General features: G+C 38.3%; 2 protein-coding genes across 2 annotated transcripts in view; one reads left to right on the forward strand and one right to left on the reverse strand.

The window, feature by feature from the left end:
• The first annotated feature begins 1760 nt into the window (after positions 1–1760).
• On the forward strand, positions 1761–8063 carry pck1 (phosphoenolpyruvate carboxykinase 1 (soluble)). Its single transcript, XM_084129776.1, has 9 exons — positions 1761–1894; positions 3098–3350; positions 3613–3797; positions 4171–4374; positions 5002–5189; positions 5596–5758; positions 6201–6425; positions 6536–6763; positions 6882–8063. Exons 2-9 carry the CDS (start codon positions 3127–3129, stop codon positions 7331–7333), a joined length of 1869 nt encoding a protein of 622 aa, XP_083985902.1. The 5' UTR covers positions 1761–1894; positions 3098–3126; the 3' UTR covers positions 7334–8063.
• Positions 8064–20971: 12908 nt separating this feature from the next.
• pmepa1 (prostate transmembrane protein, androgen induced 1) overlaps positions 20972–26311 on the reverse strand; it is a 34474-nt gene continuing 29134 nt past the window's right edge. The window contains exon 4 of the mRNA XM_084129796.1: positions 20972–24578. Within this exon, the coding sequence (XP_083985922.1) occupies positions 24201–24578 (378 nt within the window). The 3' untranslated portion in view covers positions 20972–24200. The remainder of the gene's footprint in view (positions 24579–26311) is intronic.

Genomic DNA, 26311 nt, shown 5'->3' on the forward strand with positions numbered 1-26311 from the left:
ACACGCGCCATGCACCAAATACGAGTGTTAATCGGAGTTGGCGAGGAACATTTTTATGAATTCTACAATGCATGAACGTGAACAAACATGAACGACGCTCAGGCCAGCGCTGCATCCTCACCAAAGCCTTGACAATCTAAATATTCAAGTGCAAGAAGACGCGGAAGGAAGCTCATGTCGTTTGTGGGATGTTTCGTGTGTGCAAACGTGTGAAGTGCAAGCAAATACTAAACTGATCTCTCTTTCACGTCTTTCTGTGCTTGAGCAGACTAATTCACACGCAATTATGTCAAAAACTAGTGAGTATCCTAGTAAACATAGTGGGTTTTGTCTTAAGTGAACATAAACAGTTGAGAATGTAAATGCATGTGTAACAGTCTCAGTGCATTCGCTCTTAAAGCGACAGCGGCCTAATATTCCTGCAGATGTCTGTGTTTATAATGCTAATCAAACAACAAAGGACAGAAAAAATCACTCTTCACTGAATAACTTTTGGAACTTTAATGAGGATTAATTAATAAGGATGTTTAATTTACAGTGAAAAATATGCAATGTTATTTTACATTTACTTACTTTATTGAATTTCTGTACCTGAAAACTACTGTTAGTTTCCTAAAAAACTGTAAAGCACTTTTTATTTCATTTGTATCTTTGTTATGTTGTATTTATTTGTGCTTTTGCTTGTAATTTGATTATTTGTTCTTACTTTATTACTGACTCTTTACTAGTCTTTAATAATGTTTTAGATGTATATTAGTTAGGCTAGTAGTTTTAGCTGTGGTGTCGGAAACTGGAATAGAGAATTATGAATTTTCACTGGTATCCAAAATTTTGGTGCATGAACTACAGCTGATGATCTGAGATGATAAACAAGAACACAGAATATGACAATATGAGCGTTTGCTCGATAACTGAAGCTGTTGAATAACATGCAGCTGTTCATTGACTGTATTTATCACAGCTTATCAGATGTTGTTAAAGCCATCCGGTTCTTATCTTTCTGTGTTCTGCGCTCTTTGTGACTTAAGGCTTTGCATTAGAGGGTCTTTAACCAAAACAAGTCTTCAGATAAGCCTGTCACGTACTCTTCTTGTCCTGTTCTACATGTTTGAGTTTGTTTGTTTTCATCTCATGACAGTCACATCATGTCTCATTTCTCCACATGATTCAGCATGTTCTTATGTTTAATGGCGAGCCAATTCCAGTTATGCATAAAATACAGGCAACTTACACTTATTTTTCATGCTTTGGAACTTTAGCTGTTCACGTTCTCTCAAAGATATGAACAAACGCTCTTCCAGTAACACTGAAATAAATCAAGTTTCTGATTTTGTTCTCTAGTTCACTTTATCTGAGCAGTTTAAATGTCCTCCAGATAAAGAAAACCTTTACTCATTTACAGAAATGAAATGTTTAAAATGATTAAAGTAAGTAAGTAAAAGAAGTAAGCTGTTATAACATGATGTCGATGACTGAATAATTCATCATAAAATGTTAAAATGTGTTTTTGTTCTCGCAGAAAGTGTTGAGTGTGCGCGCGGACGAGCCTCCAGCTCACCGACCAATCAGCGCGCGAGCTGCACACGACGTCACTCCTCCTCCGTGACGTTGCATGTTCAGCTGTTGCATCACGTCGGAACGGGTCAAAGGTCGATTTAGGCTCCGGTCCGATCAGGTATTTTCCCAAACGAACAGTGAAATGATTCAATGATTAACTGAAGCCACGACATGCGTTCGTTCGGTGTGTGTGTGTGTGTGTGTGTGTGTGTTCCTCCTCCTCAGGTCAGTGTTGTATATAAGACTGACTGTCACACTCATTGAGCAGAACACTGATGACCCTCCTCATCCTCACTGACTGATGAAGAGCTGCTGATTTACTTCTACTACACTTAAGGTAAACTTTTACAGTGTGCAGTGGATGAGATCATATTTGAGGTTAGGAGTTTCAAACTGGGGAAAAATCTGGAGAAAAACTTAATAAGAAAATTAGATTAAAATGAATAAAATTATAAAATAATGTGATTAAAATATATATTTTAAAATATATTATATTGTTATATTTATATATTATAATATATAACAATATTAGTTATTAATCTGTTAAATATATTACATTTGATTAAACATTACTGTCTTAAAAATGTTAACTATTACATTATTAACAAGTAAATAATGCATTTAACAGTACATTAAAGATTAAATACACCAATGATTAAATGATGAACAAAAATATTTCTTAATGTTCAAAAGGTGCAGCTTTATAATGTTTTAAAAACGTTATGCAAACGTTAAGGGAACATTCCATTGAATCATTCTTCAAACATCGGAACGTTACTTTTGAATGTTTTCTGAAACATTACAGTACATTACTAAAGTAAGCAGAATAAAATATAATACTGAAACTAAATAGAAACTAATTTTAGAATTTTAATGTTTCATTGTATAAATTGGGGGTTTATAACTGATAGATATGATGATGATGATGATGATGATGATGATGATTGAGGTCTAAAAGGCTTTGAATATTAGTTGTGTCAGGTTACTGTACGGTTCTAATTTAATAGCATGCATGAATAGAGTGATCATTCAGTGTAAATCAAAAACACCCACTGTGTGTGTGTGTGTGTGTGTGTTGCAAGGTTATTACAGTTTTGCATTTTTAAATTTTGCATTTTGTTTTATTATTTTTATTTTAATATCATTTTCAATTTTGATTTAAATTTCAGTTTAGTTTTAGTTAGTTTCATTAATGGTTATGTTAGTTTTAGTTTAGACAGACATCTTAATAATAAAAATAAAATAATAGTTTCAGATTGAACAAAGAACCAAATTATTACAACTTAACAGTAAAAATAAGCTCCATATTTCGCTAAACGCCACAGCTCAGATCGTCCACCACAGTAACAGCTCATTAATTACGAAATCGATTATTTATTTTTGCTAATTATTTTTTTATTTCAGTTAGTTTTTCAGTAGCTGTTGATAGTTTCGTTTAGTTTTTCATTTATCATGAATTTTTCATTTTATTTCAGTTTACGTAAATGTTTTTGACCAATAGTTTTAGTCTTGGTCTCAGTTTTGGTTTGGTGTGTTGCAGGACTCCTCCTCCTCCTCGTCATCATCATCATGCCTCCTCAGCTGCAGTCTCAGAACCGGGCCGAGTCCCGAGTCCTGCAGGACGTCCCGGCGGATCTGAGTCCAGCGCTGCGAGAGTTCATCGAGAACAGTGTGAGTCTCTGCCAGCCGGACTCGCTCCACATCTGTGACGGATCCGACGAGGAGAACCGGGCCGTGCTGAGTCTGCTGGAGGAACAGGGCGTCATCACACAACTACACAAGTACAACAACTGGTACGACACTCGTCCTCTCTGACAGCACAAACACAAACTCATGATAGTGAAGAGGTGAAAGTTTAACCCTCTGCTGCTCCTCAGGCATTTTTGACCTAAAATTATTACTTCTACATGTGAAGAGCACCAGAGGGTTAAACAGCCTTTCATCAGTGCTGGAGCACATCATATATCAGGATCAGGTGTGACTGCAGTTTTCCAGATCAGGATCAGGTGTGACTGCAGTTTTCCAGTGTTTGAGAGTCTCTCTGGTGTTCTTCAGCTGGCTGGCGCGCACAGACCCACGAGACGTGGCCCGAGTCGAGAGTAAGACGGTGATCGTGACCCCGGAGCAGCGAGACACGGTTCCTTCACCTCAAGGAGGAGGCGTGAGTGAACTCGGACGATGGATGTCACCCGAGGAATGGGACAAAGCCATGAACCTGCGCTTCCCCGGATGCATGAAAGGTACACAAGCGTCCAGGAACCTCAAAGTCCCCCTGTAGCCAATCATTTTATCCCTTAAACTCCCTTTAACTCACCGAAATGACACATTTAAATCGTCATGCCTTAAAATATCTTGAATGTAACTCGACACCCTTGCCTCATTTAGTATACGCGTTTCTATGAATATGCAAATGAGTCGCGTTTCTATGAATATGCAAATGAGCCCCGCCTCCACTCACTCACTCAGCTCAGAGATCCACTGGTTGACGATCACACGTTGATCTGATTGGTTACAAGGTAGTTTGTGACGTCAGAAACACCAGCGATTTCAAACCGTTCTCATAATGTTGAATGTAATGATACAATGTAACGTTCCCGTAATGTACGTCCTCAGGTCGTGTGATGTACGTGATCCCGTTCAGCATGGGTCCGGTCGGGTCTCCGCTCTCGAAGATCGGTGTGGAACTGACCGACTCCCCGTATGTTGTGGCCAGTATGAGGATCATGACCCGCGTGGGCAAACCCGTTCTGAACGCGCTTGGGAACGGGGAGTTCGTGAGATGCCTTCACTCCGTCGGATGCCCACTTCCCCTCAAGAGTGAGTAGTAGTGAGATTCATGAAATGTCTCTCTCTCGCTCTCTCTCTGTCTCTCTCGCTCTCTCTCACTCTCTCTGTCTCTCTCTCTCTGTCTCTCTCTCTCTGTCTCTCTCTCTCACTCTCTCTCTCTCACTCACTCTCTCTGTCTCTCTCTCTGTCTCTCTCTCTCTCTCACTCTCTCTCTCTGTCTCTCTCTCTCTGTCTCTCTCTCTCTCTCTCTCTCTCTCTCACTCTCTCTGTCTCTCTCTCTCTGTCTCTCTCTCTCTGTCTCTCTCTCTCTCTCTCTCTCTCACTCACTCTCTCTGTCTCTCTCTCGGTCTCTCTCTCTCACTCTCTCTCTCTCACTCACTCTCTCTGTCTCTCTCTCTCTCACTCTCTCTCTCTGTCTCTCTCTCTCTCACTCTCTCGTTCTCTGTCTCTCTCTCTCTCTCTCTCACTGTCTCTCTCTCTCTCTCCAAGATTCAAATAGCTTTATTGGCATGGTGAAAGAAATCTTTACATTGCCAAAGCATTAATAACACTATGCAATACAAAAGTAAATAATTAAAAATAAAATAAATAAATAAATAAATAATAATAATAATAATGGAAAAAAAAACTCTCTTTCTCTCTCTCTCTCTCTCTCAGAGCCGCTGGTGAATAACTGGCCCTGTAACCCGGATCTCACGCTGATCGCTCACATCCCGGACCAGAGGAGCATCGTGTCGTTCGGCAGTGGGTACGGTGGGAACTCTCTGCTGGGAAAGAAGTGTTTCGCTCTTCGGATCGCGTCTCGGATCGCTAAAGAGGAGGGCTGGCTGGCCGAACACATGCTGGTCAGTCTCAAATAATAAACTCCCATCACATCCAGAACTCAACTAAAGTCACTCTCAGTGTAAATATATTTAATAAAAACAACATTTTAATACATTTACATAATAAAGTTTGCAATATCAAGCAGCATATATGTGTATTTCTTGCAAAAACAGATGAATTTTTTTTTTTAAATGCAGTGTAAGTCACTGCGTATAAAGGCGTCTGCTAAATGCATAAATGAAAATGTTAAAACAGCAACTAAATAAATTCAAATTGAAAGTTAAGATCCAAATATCTGCAATACAACACTAAAAAAAACATTTTTCCAAAGAAGATTGACAGCTCCATTAAACACTCACAGATACTGCTATCCCTGACTCTGTTTCCTCCTATGACGAGTAACGCGAGTATGATGTGCTCCTGCAGATCCTGGGCATCACGAACCCGGCCGGACAGAAGAAGTATTTTGCGGCGGCGTTCCCGAGCGCTTGTGGGAAAACTAACCTGGCCATGCTGAAGCCTTCTCTCCCGGGCTGGAAGGTGGAGTGTGTGGGAGACGACATCGCCTGGATGAAGTTCGACACCGAAGGTACAGATAGTGGCGTTTAGTGTTCAGTGATGGTGTGTGTGTGTGTGTGTGTGTGTGTGTGTGTGTGTGAAGGTCCCTCCACAAAAACCCAGTAGGATTTTTTCATTGGTTTTTGGGTTATTGCAGAAAATAAGCTCTGTGCATTAAAAACATCCAAAAAACACACTGACTTTTATGGAAGCTTGTTTCTGCCACAGAATAAAACATTTTAAAAGATAATTGCGACTTTATATCATATAATTACGAGTTTACATCTCACAATTCTGACTTTATTTCTCAGTATTACAAGATATAAAGTTAGAGTTGCGAGAAATAAATTCGCAATTCTGACTTTTTTTCTCGCAATTGCAAGAAATATATGAACGCATCATCATATGTTTATTATTGAGAAGAAATATGCAGTTGTTTGCTCTTTCGGTTGACGTCCTCTGTTGTGTTGAAGGGAATCTCAGAGCCATCAACCCAGAGAACGGTTTCTTCGGTGTGGCTCCAGGAACCTCCACCAAAACCAACCCGAACGCCATGGACACCATCCGCCAGAACACCATCTTCACCAACGTGGCCGAGACCAGCGCCGGCGGGGTTTTCTGGGAAGGCATGGATGAGGATCTGCCTGAGGGAACCACACTGAAGTCCTGGAAGAACCGGCCCTGGACGCCGGAGGACGGTAATCACAGTTACAATTTATTCGGTTCTGTCGCTCGTCTCTCTGATTCTCTTCTCGACTCCGACTCGTTGAACTACGACGATAACGACTTCTCTCCGTGTCTCTTCCAGGCGAGCCGTGCGCTCATCCCAACTCGCGCTTCTGCACGCCGGCCGGCCAGTGTCCCATCATCGACCCGCAGTGGGAGTCTCCCGAAGGCGTTCCCATCGAGGCCGTGATCTTCGGTGGGCGTCGGCCCGAGGGCGTCCCGCTGGTGTACGAGGCCTTCGATTGGTCGCACGGAGTGTTTGTGGGAGCGGCCATGAGATCCGAAGCCACGGCGGCCGCCGAACACACAGGTGAGTTAATGCACTAACAATATTGCTCATAATTAGTTCATATTAACTAATGCATTAACTAACAAGGGTGAATGAAAGTGCTGAGATAGTAAAGCAGTGTGTGTTGCTGTGTGTCCAGGTAAAGTCATCATGCACGACCCGTTTGCCATGCGCCCGTTCTTCGGCTATAACTTCGGTCAGTATCTGTCGCACTGGTTGAGCATGCACGATCATCCCGATGCCAAACTGCCCAAGATCTTCCACGTCAACTGGTTCCGCAAGAGCGCGTCGGGCCGGTTCCTGTGGCCCGGGTTCGGGGAGAACATCCGAGTGCTGGAGTGGATGTTCCGCAGGGTGAGTGGCGAGGCCGAAGCGATGCCCAGCGCCGTCGGGTTCGTGCCCGTCGACCTGAACCTCAGAGGTCTCCCAGCGGACCTGGACCTGGATCAGCTCTTCCACATCTCAGCCCAGTTCTGGACCCGGGAGGTGGAGGAGATCCGAGCGTACTTCCAGCGCGAGGTTAACCAGGACCTGCCCGGAGAGATGGAGCGACAGCTGGAGATGCTGGAGCAGAGAGTGAGACGGCTGTGAGAAACTGCTGTAGAGCCGTTCAGCAGACACCAAACTCTCACTTTAGAACTTTTAAATATTTTTAGGCCTCTAATCAGTGGCTGAACCCACCATGGAATAAAAAAAAAGATAAAAAAAAAGGTAATTGCTACTTTTTATCTTGCAATTATGTTTTTTTCTCAGAAATGTAACACATAAACTCGGAATTCCGAGTAAAAAAAAGTCAATTGTGAGATATAAACTCAGAATTCTGAGGAAAAATTTGTAATTGTAAGAAATAAACTTGGAATTCTGAGGAGAAAAGTAGGAATTGTGAGATACAAACTTGGAATTCCAAGGAGAAATGTGGAATTGTGAGATATAAACTCAGAATTCTGAGGAAAAATTTGGAATTGTGAGAAATAAACTTGGAATTCTGAGGAAAAAAGTCAGAATTGTGAGATATAAACTTGGAAATTGTGTGAAAACAAATTCAGAAGAAGAGCTTCCACAGATGGAGCTGACAGAAGATCTGATGACATCTATGAATGAAATTAAAGGACTGTTTGTTATTTAACCTTATAAATTATTGATACAAAATGTGCAACTACATGTTCACATTTATATATTCAGCAGGAGGCTTTATGGCGGAAAACTTTAAACTGTTTGCAACCATTTCATTTTTTTAAATGTCTTAAATTATTTTTGTATTTCTGTGACTTTTGATATCTAGATCTACTTATTATATCTAGATATTAATAATAAAGATATTTAAATGTACATCTAGTGTCTGTGTTTTAATCACAGTGAGCTTTATTGTCACTGGAGACGATGGAAATGTTGTGCTACATTTGTAAACGTACATATACATAAAACATACATCACATGAATACTGTACATATGCTTTGATTTACACACGTACAGAAACACATTCAGAGCAAGCAGAAACAAGACGACTTTAAGAGCGAAACAGAATCCTGTAATGAGAGCAATTATGATTCCTCACCTTTTAATACTGTCATGTGTGAAATAATATTGGCAGACTAGAGACAAAATGTTCCACTGCAAATTACAAACACAAGTGTGAATTCATCAGTAGATAATAACTGATGATAATAACTGAAACTGAAGGTTATTAAACTAATGAAGATCACAAATACTGTATCACTACAAACAAACAGGAGAGTTAGGAAACACGAAAATGAGGAGAAAATGACATTTCTGAACCACATGTGAAGAAAATATGAAGAGAATCAGTCTCGTTCAGCAACAGCGATAACTATAAAGATAAATAAACATGTCAAGGAATCGTTGTAAATATAAAAGAGCAGCAGAGTCACACACGACTATAACAGTATCGACACAGAGGAACGATATCATCAGAATCACGGATGAACAATACAAACATTATCAGCCAATCATAATCCATCCTGCTGCATTTAAAGTGACAGACGACAAATCTGAGAATAAACAGAACGATATCGTGGACTAATATAGTTATGATCGCTTGACAAAGCCAACACACTGATGCACTGTTTTCTTCGACTAAATTTTAAGCAGTGTATTTCACCAAACTCGGCTATATCTTTTCTATCAAGATTTTTTTTACTATATAAGACTTATAGAGTATTAAGCTGTCTATCACTAGCAAATATTATTTATTTATAGTTTATTTAATAGGGACGGATACAGTGAACATAGATTATCTTCTCGAAGCAATCCCATATCAGTATCACAGTGTTTATAGCCAAGGCTAATTCGCCACTCCTGTCCATAGAAGGGCTTTTTATATTAAATATTACACTAGATGGATAAATGAAAAAATAATCAGTGAACACATTAAAAGATCAGCACAGATAACACGTTTTGACATGTGCGATCACGGTTGTCGCTGTACGAGCCAGGATTTTGTCCGTTTTTTGAAGGTAGATACTATAGTAAGTCTTTATCTTTTATCTCTAAGTTTACTCCACATGCTCTCGTAGATCTCTAACTTTGCAGTCTGTTTACAAAAACACAAAGTGGCTCGGGGGCAAGTCTATTCAAACATTTAAATACAAGATTTATATGGCTAAAGATACAAAAATTCATAAAATGTAAGATTTTGTGTTTAGTTAAAATAGAACAGTGATGAAATCTGATGGGCTTTTTATCAAAAATTTTACAAGCTCGATAAAATATAAAGCCGTTCGAGAGGCTTTAGGGTGTTTGGTTGGACAGTGGTGGAATATGACAGCTGGGACAAAATCATTGTACTTAATAAGCACATTCAAATGTTAAACTATTCCTGATCGTCCTGAAACAATTTATTCTGGCCTTCATTTTTAAAGATAGGATTTTGATGTGACTTTTAGAGTCTTCCTACTTCCTGCTCAGCTACTGTTCGGACGCTCTCGCTTACTGCTCCGCGCTTTGCTCTATCGCTTTTACATTTTATCTCCTATTTTCTTATATTTTATTTCCTTTATTTTATTTCCTTTTATCACCTAATTTTAACTTTAGCAAATCAGCACAGTGCTCAGACGACAAAGTTTGGATTACTACAAAAACTGAGAATTCTTTTACCCGACCAGCTTACATTCCGGGAAAGGAAAACACAACTGCCTCAAGGATAAGAGAAAATGCCTCTTCTGGAATCCACTTGCTGCACCAACTGCCACAGACTTTTACAAAGGATTGCAGTTCTTGAAACAAAGTTACTTACGGGACCACCAAACCAGACGGAGCACACAACAGAGCTTCATCATGGACACCCTCAGCATACCGGAGGGAGACCCAAAGACACTCGAGACATCAGATTGTCACGAGCCTCACATATTGCCGCAGTAGCATCCTCTACCCCAGATACAGCTCTGACAAGGATTGCAAACACTGGTCTCCAACCACCGCCTATACATCTTGAGAACAGATTTGAAGTGCTAATGAATGTAAATGAGGAATCCCCAAATGTGATGAATGTGATCGAACACAGACTGAATGGGACAGTGGCTAACACTGATGCTAACTGGCGCTCAAGGTCGAGCAGACAGTGGCACTCAGCTCAGAGCGCTGCCGAGCCCAGGACTCTGATAGTGGGGGACTCCATAATCAGAAACATTAGCAGCAGGGATACAACTACATGCTGCCTTCCACAAGCAACAACTTCTGATATAAACAGGGAACTTCAGAACATTCTGATGAAACATAAGACTGCAAATCGACTCATCATTCATGTGGGGAAGAATGATATTCATAAAGAGCAGTCAGAACTCCTTAAGAAGGATTTCAATGAACTTTTTGAAACACTTAAAAGACTGAAAGTGCAAACATTCATCAGTGGACCACTCCCAGCAAGAGGAACAAACCGGTTTTCACGGTTGCTTGGGCTTAATACGTGGCTGCAAAAAACCTGCAATATAAAAGGAGTAAACTTCATTGACAATTTCAATCTTTTCTGGAGTCAGAGACAACTTTTTCATCGGGATGGCCATCACCCAAACAAACTTGGTTCAAGAGTGTTAAAGGACAATATCTACTTCTCCCTCAATCATCCTTCTGCAGTGTGTGCCAATCCACTCAATCTGAACGGCACACACACATCTGGACACAGTATGAATGACGACGGGACTTCACTTCAGCAGCAAAATGGACATGATAACACCACTCCGCCACAACAACCTCTGCTCACGGACACAATATCAGCTGAGCCCTGTCCACACAGCTCACCACAGACAGACATATCAGAACTGCTCCAAGATTCACCACCCAAGGACGACTTCCTGGAAAACAGCCAGGGAATCCAGGACAGCATATTACAACCTCCGATAACACCAGAGCAACAGCCCCTCTCACCAGACACTTTTTCCCTCTCTCCAGCATCACCACTTCTGTGCTTCTCACAGAAAATGGAAGAACTGGTGTATGCTGGAACCAGACTATCCCACTCTTTTGCTGCAAGCCCCCAAATACCAACCAAAAAAAGACAGGCACCATTACCACCAAAGCCTGCGGGCCCAGCTCGCCCTCCCCCTCCTCCTGTGAGAGCTCTTCGGCCTCTGCCACAACGCCAGGGCCCACACCCTCCTCCATCTGCTCGAGGTGAACCGAAAACAACTGATACCAGCTCTCAGTGATATGTGTCGGGTCCCCGTTTTGATAACAGTAACTTTCTCAAATGTTTACAGAACAAACGGGAACCCAGTGTGCCTGTATCTTCCTCTATTGCTGTTCTATTACAAGATAGAAAATCTAAGGCCTTCAATAGCCGTGCAGCAAACCTAACTAATCTGGTGCCTCTTACACGTCAAACTAATATTGCTGTGGGGAAAAGTAAGTCTGTTAAGTTAGCAATCCTTAACATTCGCTCACTTAAAAATAAATCACTTCTAGTCAACGACTTAATAACCACAAACAATCTGGATTTTATGCTTCTAAATGAGACCTGGCTAGAAGACAGCTGCAGTGCAACAATCCTCAATGAAGCAGCCCCCCCGAACTTTACTTTTATGAGTGTCTGCAGAGCTGTTAAGAGAGGTGGGGGTCTAGCTGCTCTTTTTAAAGATATCTATCAGTGTAAGCAAAAATCATTTGGGAATTACTTGTCTTTCGAATATCTGGGTATTGTGTTAAAAGGTGCTCCACGCATTTTACTTATCATTATTTACAGGCCTCCAAAATACTCTCCAGCCTTTGCTGAGGACTTTACAGAAATGTTATCAACAATTACATCAGAGTTTGACTGTTTTGCCATTGCTGGAGATTTAAACATCCACATAGATAATGCAGAAACCAATATGGCAAAAGAAATCAATACTGTTTTAAAAACTTTTGATCTGACTCAGCATGTTCATGGACCCACACACAATCGTGGACACACTCTAGATTTACTTATCAGTAAGGGTCTAAACATTTCATCGATTGTTATTAAGGATGTAGCACTGTCTGATCATTTCTGTATTTTCTTTGATATATTGATCTCTCCTGCCACTGAAGCTAGATCTGTGTCTGTCAAGAAGAGATGCTTAAATGAGAACACTAGTGTACTATTTATGAAGGCTATATCCTTAACACCAAGCATATCTGCAGACTCTGTTGATTTTCTCCTTGATTCCTTTAACTCAAAAGTTAAAAGTGTAATTGATGATATTGCTCCTGTTAAAGTCAGGAAGAAGAGTGGCAGACAAAAAGCACCTTGGAGAAACTCAACAGCAGTGCAAAATATGAAAAGACAATGCAGAAAAGCAGAGCGCATGTGGCGGAAGACAAAACTTGTAGTCCATTATAACATCTACAAAGACAGCATCCATGCTTTTAATATGGAACTAGGCAAAGCTAGACAGACTTTCTTCTCAAATATTATAAACAGTAATTTAAACAACACACGCACTCTTTTTGCTACTGTAGAGAGACTGACAAACCCCCCAAGCCAGATTCCCAGTGAAATGCTCTCGGACAACAAGTGCAGTGAGTTTGCTTCTTTCTTCTCTGAGAAAATCAATAATATCAGAAAGGTGATCAGCACATCCTTGAGTTGCCCTGGGGTTAGACAGACCATCAAACCACCTGAGAAAGTAGTTACTATGTCTGACTTCAAAGAAATTGATGGCAAAATTTTGGAAGAAACCGTACAGCACCTTAAAACATCAACCTGTGCTCTTGACACACTTCCCACATCATTTTTCAAAAGTGTGTTAAATAGTTTAGAAGCAGATCTTCTAGAAGTGGTAAATGCCTCACTTCTCTCTGGGAGTTTTCCAAACTCCCTGAAAACTGCAGTTGTCAAGCCCCTCCTGAAAAAGAACAATATGGATAAGACCATATTAAGCAACTATAGGCCGATCTCAAATCTTCCTTTCATAGGCAAGATCATTGAAAAAGTTGTCTTCAATCAGCTGAACAAATTCTTATGCTCGAATGGATACTTTGACAATTTTCAATCTGGTTTCCGACCGCACCACAGCACAGAGACAGCGCTCATAAAGATAATAAACGATATTCGCTTAAATACTGATTCAGGCAAATTATCAGTGCTGGTATTACTCGACCTCAGTGCTGCATTTGACACTGTCGATCATAACATACTTCTTGACAGGCTGGAAAACTGGGTGGGGCTTTCTGGGAAAGTCCTAAAATGGTTCAGGTCATACTTAGATGGGAGAGGTTATTATGTGAGTATAGGAGATTATAAGTCTGAGTGGACATCCATGACATGCGGAGTCCCTCAAGGCTCAATTCTTGCGCCACTCCTGTTCAACCTGTATATGCTCCCAATGAGCCAAATAATGAGAAAGAACCAAATTGCTTACCACAGCTATGCAGACGACACACAGATCTACTTAGCCCTATCGCCTAACGATTACAGCCCCATTGACTCCCTGTGCCAATGCATTGATGAAGTCAACAGTTGGATGTGTCAAAACTTTCTTCAGTTAAACAAAGACAAAACTGAAGTCATTGCATTTGGAAACAAAGATGAAGTTCTCAAGGTGAACGCATACCTTCACTCTAGGGGTCAAACAACTAAACATCAAGTCAGGAATCTTGGTGTGACACTAGAGTCAGACCTTAGTTTCAGTAGTCATGTCAAAGCAATAACTAAATCAGCATACTATCATCTGAAAAATATTGCAAGAATTAGATACTTTGTTTCCAGACAAGACTTAGAGAAACTTGTTCATGCTTTCATCACCAGCAGGGTGGATTATTGTAATGGACTCCTCACTGGCCTTCCCAAAAAGACCATAAGACAGTTGCAGCTCATACAGAACGCTGCTGCCAGGATTCTGAGCAGAACCAGAAAATATGAACATATCACACCAGTCCTCAGGTCTTTACACTGGCTCCCAGTGAAATTTAGGATTGATTTTAAAGTATTATTACTGGTATATAAATCATTTAATGGCCTAGGACCTCAATATATTGCAGATATGCTCACTGAATATAAACCCAACAGATCACTCAGATCACTAGGATCATATCAGCTAGAAATACCAAGGGTTCACTCTAAGCATGGCGAGTCTGCTTTTAGCTATTATGCCAGCCGCAGCTGGAACCAGCTTCCAGAAGAGATCAGACGTGCTCCTACAGTAGTCACTTTCAAATCCAGACTCAAAACACATCTGTTTAGCTATGCATTTAATGAATGAGCACTGTGCCAATGTTCGTCCGACTGTTTGTACTGTACTGTATTTTATTTTTTTTATTTTTCTAAACTGTTTTAATTATTCTTATTTCTTTTTATTATTTTAATTTCTTCTATGTAAAGCACTTTGAATTGCCACTGTGTATGAAAAGTGCTATATAAATAAACTTGCCTTGCCTTGCCTTGCCTCTAATATCACTCCTAAATATTTCTCCTGTTCGATTTGTTAAATGATTTCACCTTTGATTTCAATGTTTAATTTGTTTGCTGTTGGTGTCTTTTTTATAGAAAAGCACATGTTTTTGGTTTTCTTTGTATTCAGTGTCAAACAGGATCATTGACATCTTCTCAAGACTTTGTTAATTTACTACGGATCACAGCAGGGTTTTTCCCAGCCACACAAACCACAGTGTCGTCGGCATACAGAACATCTGAAGCCCAACCTCAAGAAGTGTGTTCATGTAGGCTACAGCTAAAGAGAACAGGCCCCAGTACAGTTCCCTGAGGGATTCCTGTCATCATTTACATTATCAATAACAACACATTGTTCTCGACCCTGTAGATATGACTCAAACCATAAGAGTGCCTGCTCAAAACGGTCTCGATAGCCTTCTTTAAGTCCAGGAACACTTCGCCCACCATATTTCCTTTGTCAAGTGATTCGGTCTGAAACCGTGTTGTGGGTGCAGGAAGAGATGCGTTTCTAAATATTTAATTAGTTGTTCTGAAACTATTTTTTTTCCAATATTTTAGATGCTACCGGGACTAGACTAATTGGTCGATAGTTACTGGCATCTGCAGTATTCCCGGACTTAAAGACGGACTTAACTAGTGTTTTTTTCCAAGTATCTGGAAATTTTCCAGTTTTAATACATTAATAATTTGAGTCAGAGGCTGGCTGATAATTTTGGGCATATATATTTATATATATTTGAGTACTTGTGATCGTCAACCAGTGAATCTCTGAGCTGAGTGAGTGAGTGGAGGCGGGGCTCATTTGCATATTCATAGAACCGTGAATACTAAATGAGGCAAGGGTGTCGAGTTACATTCAAGATATTTTAAGGCATGAAGACATTATTTTCAAGGAAAAAACTTTTAAATGTAATTTTTGTGATCAAAGATGAGTTTTAAGGGATAAAATGATTGACTACAGGGGGTCTGAAAGTTATTTTAAACTTTCAGACCTTTTGTCATCAAACTTTACTCATTTAGTAATGGTTATGGTTCTTGGTGTGAATCTCTCCTGAAGGAACACAAGATCTTCTTCATCACTCATTAGATGATCATCATGAACCTGAACTAAGAGAAAATCTGTTACTGGAATTTAGAAATGAATGCTCAGTATGAAGCTGTTAGGATGTAAAACAAGGTGATTTTTCTGACTCCATTGGCAGATATTTGTTCTTGTTTTAAGCCCAAACTGATGATTTTTTTTTCAGTAATCAAGACTTCACTCATATCTTCACTCGTTGTTCTTCTCCAGTAAATAAAACAGAAACACTGAGAAAGAGCATCATGTTTTGCGGTGTGTTGCACCCATATATATATATATATATATAATAATTAGTAGAACATTCATCATCTTAAATATAATGTGCTGTAATGAATGTGAATAAGTTTCAGACATGTACAGTGTCTCTCTGGGCGGGTTCATGACCTTCATGTGAACATTACATCACATTCACATCAATGGCAGTGACGAAGTTCATTCATACTGACGCTCGTCAAACTTGTGTAATGTTCATAAGCTCAAGCGTATTTGCTCATGCGAGTGATAATGCTGGATGAGCGACAGAAGCGCGGACTTCAGCTGGAGTGTTATCTGCCGGAGCAGTGCATGCTGGGTAAATGGGGCATGTTCTCACCCTCATATAACGTCAGATAATGAGCTGCTGACGCTCGACTCGTTCTGCTGCCAATAACTGTCTTTCTAGGGAACGAGAAACATGTTGGACCGCGTCCACATAGTGGAGAAATGAGGAGACACTGAATGTGAATCTGATCCAGGAATTCCTCATTTATTAACGTACAGAATCCGCTGACTGAAACTCTATTCTGAACACCTCTAACCTAGAAGATTAAATTTATTCTAAGACTAATCAACATTCTCAGAACATTCTGGCAATCTTCTTATGAAGAAACGTTCTTCCAGTAACATTAATAGAATGTTCATTCAAAGTTATCTGGTCTTTAATTATGTTCTCAAAAGGTTAGCACAAAAACATTATTTATACATCGTTAACTGGACAATTCAAATGGAATTCAACTTTAACTGGACAATAACTTTATCCTACTGTTGTAAAGCCTAAACAATCTGTTACAGTAATTTCCTATTATCACTGTAAAGCTATTTTGAAACAATCCATATTGTTAAAAGCGCTGTATAAATGAATGAGACTTGACTTGACATCGTTTTTAACTGAAATGTTTAGTTGGACGCTTTTTAAATGTTGCTACTTGTTTCAGAACGTTCAGAGAACATTCAAAAGTAACGTTCAGAGAATATCAAAAGTAACGTTCAGAGAACATTCAAAAGTAACGTTCAGAGAACATTCAAAAGTAACGATCAGAGAACATTCAAAAGTAACGATCAGAGAACATTCAAAAGTAACGTTCAGAGAACATTCAAATGTAACGTTCAGAGAACATTGAAAAGTAACGTTCAGAGAACATTGAAAAGTAACGTTCAGAGAACATTGAAAAGTAACGTTCAGAGAACATTGAAAAGTAACGTTCAGAGAACATTGAAAAGTAACGTTCAGAGAACATTCAAAAGTAACGATCAGAGAACATTCAAAAGTGACGTTCAGACAACATTCAAAAGTAACGATCAGAGAACATTCAAAAGTAACGATCAGAGAACATTCAAAAGTAACGTTCAGAGAACATTCAAAAGTGACGTTCAGAGAACATTCAAAAGTGACGTTCAGACAACATTCAAAAGTAACGTTCAGAGAACATTCAAAAGTAACGTTCAGAGAACATTCTAAAGTAACGTTCAGAGAACATTCAAAAGTGACGTTCAGAGAACATTCAAAAGTGACGTTCAGAGAACATTCTAAAGTGACGTTCAGAGAACATTCTAAAGTAACGTTCAGAGAACATTCAAAAGTAACGATCAGAGAACATTCTAAAGTAACGTTCAGAGAACATTCAAAAGTAACGATCAGAGAACATTCAAAAGTGACGTTCAGAAAACATTCAAAAGTAACGTTCAGAGAACATTCTAAAGTAACGTTCAGAGAACATTCAAAAGTAACGATCAGAGAACATTCAAAAGTGACGTTCAGAAAACATTCAAAAGTAACGTTCAGAGAACATTCAAAAGTAACATTCAGACAACATTGAAAAGTAACGATCAGAAAACATTCAAAAGTAACGATCAGAGAACATTCTAAAGTAACGTTCAGAAAACATTCTAAAGTAACGTTCAGAAAACATTCTAAAGTAACGTTCAGAAAACATTCTAAAGTAACGTTCAGAAAACATTCTAAAGTAACGTTCAGAAAACATTCTAAAGTAACGATCAGAGAACATTCAGAAAACATTCTAAAGTAACGTTCAGAAAACATTCTAAAGTAACGATCAGAGAACATTCAAAAGTAACGTTCAGAGAACATTCAGAAACTCTCTTTCTGCAGCCTAGGTGACTTTAAGGAGACTTTAATGTTCAGCTTCTGGAATGAAGTGATGATTTGCCTGAGATGTGCGAGTGTGTGTGAAGCGTGTGTGTTGTTTAGTGCAGGTCAAACACACTGAAGACAGAGCTCTGCTGACGGAAGCCCTTCAGGAACAACATGTTTTCTGCTGTTATCTGAGCGCGTTCTGCGGACTCACACCTGTGGCCGACACTGGCTGTAGGAACACTGGCACTCACGACCTCTGAATGAACAAGATGTTCCTCTTTATTGGATAATTGAGATTCCACAACTCAGGGAACACGTCTTATCGCAGCAATACCTGTAACAGAGATTTCAACACACGATCAAAGTTTACGAGCCGCTGAAGTTCAAACCAGAGACTCGAGGAATCCGGTGCGAGTCGGATGATCAGATGACCCGACAGACATATGTTCGGAGAACGCTTTGCTGACGTTTCCATTAAGTTATGAAAACATTATTTATGAACGTTCAAAATGCCCCGTTTAAAACAAACAACGTTTTTTTCTTGGTTATGTGAACGTTGTCTGAATCTTCCAGCATTATGGGAATGTTGCTTTTAAATGTTGTCTGAACGTTCTGAAGTAGCATTTAAAGGAACGTCCAGCTAAAACGTTTCAGTTAAAAACGGTGTATAAATAATGTTTTTGTGCTAACGTGCTAAAATTATTAAAGCCCAGATTATGAACGTTCTATCAACGTTACTGGAAGAACGTTTATGACTTTGAGGGAACCTTGACAGAACATTCCCTGTTAGTCCGTCGCTTTTATATAGCGCTTTATGAAATAGAGATTGTTTTAGAGCAGCTTTACAGTGAAAACAGGAAAATAATGATTCAATGATGCAAACAGAGTTTATTTCATTTCGTCATTGTTCAGCTGAATCAGTTCAGTGTTCAATCAATCAATCAATCAATTATTATTTTCCTATTAAACACCTATAGTTAAAAAAGTGACACTTTATTTTAAGGGGACGTAGTTACACTGTACTTTAAGGATGGAGTCATATTAATTAAATATACTTACTGTAGAGTTACAGTTAGGGTTAGTTACTTGTAGCTATGGATAATTTACTGTTATTACTAGCCACTTCATCTTAAAATAAAATGTTACTGTTAAATCATTTCAGTCATGTTCTATTAAAAGTTATATTTTAAGCTACTTGTTGAAATCTTTTGCCAATCATAATAATAATAATTATATTTTTCTACTAAACACTTATAGTTAAAACATCATACTCTATTAAACAGACTACATTTCTGCTTAACTCTATTCAATTATTTCTTGGTTATTTAATCAAAGCTGAATAATTAGTAATCAATCAGAACAGCCTCTAATTAGATTATTAATGAATCGATCAACTGTAAATAGTGGAATAAAGGCGAGGTGAATTAACTTGATCTTTAATAGCAGTTCAGGTCATATGAACAACAACACAGAAATAAAGGATTATTTGTTTATTATTCATTTATATTTACATTTTATTACATCAATTAACTTATTGATTATTAATTTTATGATCATTTTTATTTTGATATTATTAAGATCTGTTTATTATTAATTACTCAGCAGAGTAATTATTTAGTTTATTTTAACACTATTTTTCATTGTTATTTGTTATATTGTATATTTCTTTTTCTTGCATGTAAACAACAATCATGTAAATAAAGTACATAACCCTGAATTAAAGGAACTGATTAAGAGCGTTTCAGGTTCAGACTCAATCTATAACATAACATAACATAACATAACATAACATAACATAACATAACATAAATGCATTTACTGATGAATATTTGATAATGAAGTGCATGAGAGGAATGTTCATACAGTGAGAGATTATCGTCTGTAAAGTAGTAACTGACGGTATAGTTTACGTTTCTTTCAATGCTAAAATGTGCAAATCCTAAATCATAACCAAATGTCCTGAAGAGCTCAGATGATTCTCGTGTGAAGAACATGATGAGTTCATGAGGAAGATCACTGATGACTCGAGCCTGACCTCTGCTGGACAGGAGCATGAACTGCGTTTACTGTAGCGCCACCTGCTGGAAACACCAGATTACTGAACCCTCAACGAGCGGCATCATATCTGTGATGAGCTCTAAATGATGAACATGATCTGATAAACCTGTCAGTCTCCTCCAGTGCTTCTGTCTCTGATTGACAGTTTAGACTGTTTTATAAAGTAAAAGTCTTTCAGTTTAATTGTACAAACGTCCTTCAGCTCGAGTCTTTATGATCTGAAATCTGCACTGATTTTTATCAAGTAAACATGAAAATAACTTGATATTGTTAGTAATATTTCAGCTGGACTGAAGCAGGTTTACTTGATTATTCATAATCATTTATTATAAAAATCATGAGTATCAAATATGATCATCAGGCTTTTGAGGAAGGTTTATTTGTTCATCATTGTATTGCATTGCATTATATGTTTTAAAACTACAGATCATAAACTAAGCATTTAAATATCATCTTACTAAGACAACATTGGCAGATATTGATATTTATATGCATTTCATGTCAATATCTGCTATACTGTTATAAACATCTCCTTGATCTGCTATAAAGCATATTTTTGCTAACTTTGAGTCTGAATAAAATAAAATAAACATTCCTCCATATTCTCACTATTTGAGACTATATGAGCCATAAAAGCCTGATGGATCAAATATGATCCTCAACATCAAACATGCAAACTTTTATATTTTGTCTAAGGGTTCAAAACTGATTATTTTACAGGGTTAAAGTTGACATCTGAATGATTTACACAAAATTACAATTTAATTCACCATGGCTGTTGATGTGCTTCATATTGATATTAATTCATCATCAAACATCAACTACTGATGCATGTAAACGCAAAGGAGGAATAAAAAACAACTCAATGCATTTCATATTTTATAAAAGGTTTTATTTGTTTATTTGGCAGCTAAATTGAAATGCATCAGATTGTATAACATGGTGTGTGTGAGATAGACACTGTCCCAAAGAGAAACATCCGGTAACACTTTCAGCTTCTGATATAAATAAAAATAAAAATAAGAGTTACATGTAAGCAGTTCTTTCTGACAACAACACGTGTGTAGATCCGAACGCAGAAGATTCCCGTTCCCAACATCAGCTGGGATCTCTAGAGGAGTTCATCCTGAAACCAGGGAATGAAGCAGATGGAAAACCTTCAGAACACACACCAGCGATCGCTCATCCACACACACACACACACTGAGAGCAACACGAGGAAGAGCGGACGTCCTGTCGTGTGTGTGTGTCGTCTCGTGCTGAAACTCTCACTGAAGGGACGCTTCACACAAACACACACGGGACTGAAGGCACGTTTCTTCAGGAGCGACGCTCGTCTTCATCAGTGAGAACATCACTCACACATCTGGCCTTTCTTTAACAAAAATGACCTTTAACAAGAAGCAACAATAACATAAAAACAACTACATATTTAATCTGCGCTAAACTACTTTATCAAAAGGCCAATAGTCGGTATATTGCAACTCTCTCCACTATCATCATCATCATCATGCATACAATGTCACTTCCTGTCAACGGCCGCCTGATTGGCTGACTGGGTCATGTGACACACTGGCATCTCGGAGGGCACAAACGGGCGTCTCTGAAGGGAAGACGTGACGCTGGAGAGAGAACGACCCGCGCCGACGGGATGTGCATTTATGGAATATACATTATAGAAATGCCAAATGCATCATACATCATACGCAGCAGGAATATAGATATTATAGAAATACCAAATGCAAAAGCTAACTAGTTCGGAATTTAAGGAGCACAAGATAATATGATCTGAAATAACAAATGCATCATATATTATATCATCCAGAAATGCCAAATGCATATGAAGAAATATATATGGAATAAGTTATAAATGCACTAGTTTGGAATCTAAACAGAGTAAAGAAATGCATTTCGCTGATAATATGGAACTTGTATTATAGAAATGCCAAAAGCATCATTTATAAGTGAAACATAATAATAACCAGAATGAGTCTTTCGTAGTTTCTCTCTCCAGCTGTTGACTTCCAGTTAGAAGCGTTTCTCTGGAATAAAACCGAACACGGCAAAATCCGACCCGATATTCCCCGCCGGGACGAACGAGCACAGACTGAATCATGGGAATCTTTTCCTACTTAGTATTTTTGTCTGGTTTCCAGTGCAAATATCTAAAAATTCTTAAATCAAGATGCATTTACTAGATGAGTAAAATGACATAAGATATTATGTCCTGTTTTCCGGGGGAATTAATCAAAATTAAGTGAGTTTTTGCTTAAAACAAGCAAAATTATCTGTGCATGGGGTCAGAAAAATAATGTTAATTCAAACAGAAACAAGATTATTATTCTGACCCCATTGGCAGATAATTTTGCTTGTTTTAAGCATAAACTCTCTTGATTTTTATTTATTTCCCCAGAAAACAAGACTTAATATGTTATGTCATTTTACTACTTTAGTAAATGCATCTTGATTTAAGAAATGTTTGATATTTGGACTGGAAACAAGACAAAAATACTGAGCATTTTTTGCAGTGCAGGAGGCGTTCGAGAGTCACCGTTTGGCAGCGATTCTGATTCAGCGACTCATTGATTCAGTGACTCAGTGATTTAGTGACTCATTGATTCAGCAACTCAGTGACTCATTGATTCAGCAACTCAGTGACTCATTGATTCAGCAACTCAGTGACTCATTGATTCAGTGACTCAGTGAGTCGAGTGAATCAACTCTCTCCTGGTGGATCTTCCACAACATTCCCACGACGTGATTCCAGTTCTGCGAGCGTCGTCACATGACGGAGCGTTTGCATATTCGTTTGCGTTTGTGCTCGTTTACGGCTACAGGTGTGGATTGTTTTCCTCTCGGTAAAGTGCTATAAGAGACGCCGCAGCCGAACACAAGGAATCCTTCGCTTCTAAACACCAATGATTGTGAATTCAGATTTCTAGAATACAGAATAAAATTAAGGCGAACACATCTGAGACATGAACTGAAACTACACTAGTAATCTAGAGCTACTCTAGAACTCTCTCAGATCTGGGAAGCAAAGGCTTCTGGTCCGGATGATGGGAATTAACAGGTTAATCCCAGTCCAGGACACACACACTATCTGTGGACCGACCGTATTGTAATATTAAAAATAGTGCAATTTTAGACATTTATATAAATAACTCTAAAATCGTGCTTTTAAGTTTGCTTTTCTTAAGCTTTCCATATACATGTATATATACTCATATAGTAGCCTATACACACACACACACACACATACACACACACACAGAGTAACGCGTGAACCTGCGTATTGTTGTTGGCAAACGCTCTCTCTGACAGCAAACACACACACACACACACACACACACACACACACAAACATCAGAATAAATCTCGATACTGTGCATCTAATGCGAAACTAGTGATGCGTAATGAAGCGTCTTTACAGAAGAACTGAAGACGAGAACATACCCTGAAAGGAAAAGAGTGTTTCTACGCTGCAGAACATGATCTTTCTCAGTTTATCGTCTCGATTTCCAGCAGAAACATCTAAACTTTCTGAAATCAAGTCTTTAAGTGAGTTTGTGCTCAAAACACCAGCTAATATCTGCCACTGGAGTCGGAGAAATAATCGTTTTCCCTTTGAATTCAGTTCATTTCTCAGACTCCGCTAGCAGACATGCTAATGCAAAACATGTTGATGATTTTCAGACGTGATATCTTCACTCACTGTCGATTTAGGAACGTTTAGATATTAGTGCTGGAAAACGAGACATCATGGCGTACGGATTGTTCTCCGTCACTCGTCGAGGAGCTGAGAAAGGAAACGTTTCTTCATGTGTCGTCAGGAAAGCTAAGAGCATTGAGGACACATGACATGTAAATATATATGTGTGTGTGTACAGGTCTGAGTGAAAAGGCAAGGCCGGAGTGAATCCGTGAGCTCTTGCGAGTCTCTTGTGCAACTGCCCGATTCTCCAGGATCGCAGAGGTCATCAGACCTGCTGTGTATAATATGCAATATATATATATATATAGGAAGTCTGTCTCGTCTAAAGGAAAAGGCCAGACCGGAGACGAGTCCGTTTTCCTCCGGGACTCTGGGCCGCTGACGTCATCAGACCTGCTGTGCGTTGAGTTTGTCTGTATTGCGTGTGTCCGTCCGGCTGATCTGAATGAGCTGAGTGTGTGTGTGTGCGTGCGGCCCCGGGTGGTAGCAGTGACCTATGACCTGGCAGTAGGCGGGCGGGGCCGTGATGCGGTCGAACACGGTGCGGTTGGGCGGCGCGCGCACAGACTCACGGTTGAGCTCCAGCTGCTGCTCGGCGTCCCGCAGCTGAAGGGAGCACGGGCCCTGGTACGGCGGCGGCTCCTCCCCGTCCGACAGAGAGATGGTGGGCGGCAGGTCGATGGTGGCGTGCGGCAGGTACGGGTACGTGGGCTGGAAGCGGCTCACACGCGAGCGCTGGAGGGACGAGGGCCGAGGAGTGTAGACCTGAACACAGAGGCACACACGACTGTCAGCACGGGGCACTCGAACACTGATGCTCCGCTCACTCTCAAACACCCTATGGCAATAAGTAATAGTTATGCATTCTTTATTATGCATTTTTAATGCAATGTTTTGACATTTTTGTTCAATAATATTTGTAATGTTGTGTATTTTGAGGGAATTTTATGGTACTAAGTAATAGTTATGCTTTTTTTAAAATATTTTTGTTCTATCATTTTTATATTTTATATTTTCAGGAAATTTTATGGTACCAAGTAACATTTATGCATTCTTTATTATGCATTTTTAATGCAATGTTTTGACATTTTTGTTCAATAATATTTGTAATATTGTGTATTTTGAGGGAATTTTATGGCACTAAGTAATAGTTATGCTTTTTTTAAATATTTTTGTTCTATCATTTTTATATTTTCAGGAAATTTTATGGTACTAAGTAACATTTATGCATTCTTTATTATGCATTTTTAATACAATGTTTTGACATTTTTGTTCAATAATATTTGTAATATTGTGTATTTTGAGGGAATTTTATGGCACTAAGTAATAGTTATGCTTTTTTTAAATATTTTTGTTCTATCATTTTTATATTTTCAGGAAATTTTATGGTACTAAGTAACATTTATGCATTCTTTATTATGCATTTTTAATACAATGTTTTGACATTTTTGTTCAATAATATTTGTAATATTGTGTATTTTGAGGGAATTTTATGGCACTAAGTAATAGTTATGCTTTTTTTAAATATTTTTGTTCTATCATTTTTATATTTTATATTTTCAGGGAATTTTATGGTACTAAGTAACATTTATGCATTCTTTATTATGCATTTTTAATGCAATGTTTTGACATTTTTGTTCAATAATATTTGTAATATTGTGTATTTTGAGGGAATTTTATGGCACTAAGTAATAGTTATGCTTTTTTTAAATATTTTTGTTCTATCATTTTTATATTTTATATTTTCAGGGAATTGTATGGTACTAAGTAACATTTATGCATTCTTTATTATGCATTTTTAATGCAATGTTTTGACATTTTTGTTCAATAATATTTGTAATATTGTGTATTTTGAGGGAATTTTATGGCACTAAGTAATAGTTATGCTTTTTTTAAATATTTTTGTTCTATCATTTTTATATTTTCAGGAAATTTTATGGTACTAAGTAACATTTATGCATTCTTTATTATGCATTTTAATGCAATGTTTTGACATTTTTGTTCAATAATATTTGTAATATTGTGTATTTTGAGGGAATTTTATGGCACTAAGTAATAGTTATGCTTTTTTTAAATATTTTTGTTCTATCATTTTTATATTTTCAGGGAATTTTATGGTACTAAGTAACATTTATGCATTCTTTATTATGCATTTTTAATGCAATGTTTTGACATTTTTGTTCAATAATATTTGTAATATTGTGTATTTTGAGGGAATTTTATGGCACTAAGTAATAGTTATGCTTTTTTTAAATATTTTTGTTCTATCATTTTTATATTTTCAGGGAATTTTATGGTACCAAGTAACATTTATGCATTCTTTATTATGCATTTTTAATACAATGTTTTGACATTTTTGTTCAATAATATTTGTAATATTGTGTATTTTGAGGGAATTTTATGGCACTAAGTAATAGTTATGCTTTTTTTAAATATTTTTGTTCTATCATTTTTATATTTTATATTTTCAGGGAATTTTATGGTACTAAGTAACATTT

The sequence above is a fragment of the Abramis brama genome (genome assembly GCF_963993115.1).
Source record: "Abramis brama genome assembly, chromosome: 11".
NCBI classification, from domain to species: Eukaryota; Metazoa; Chordata; class Actinopteri; order Cypriniformes; family Leuciscidae; genus Abramis; species Abramis brama.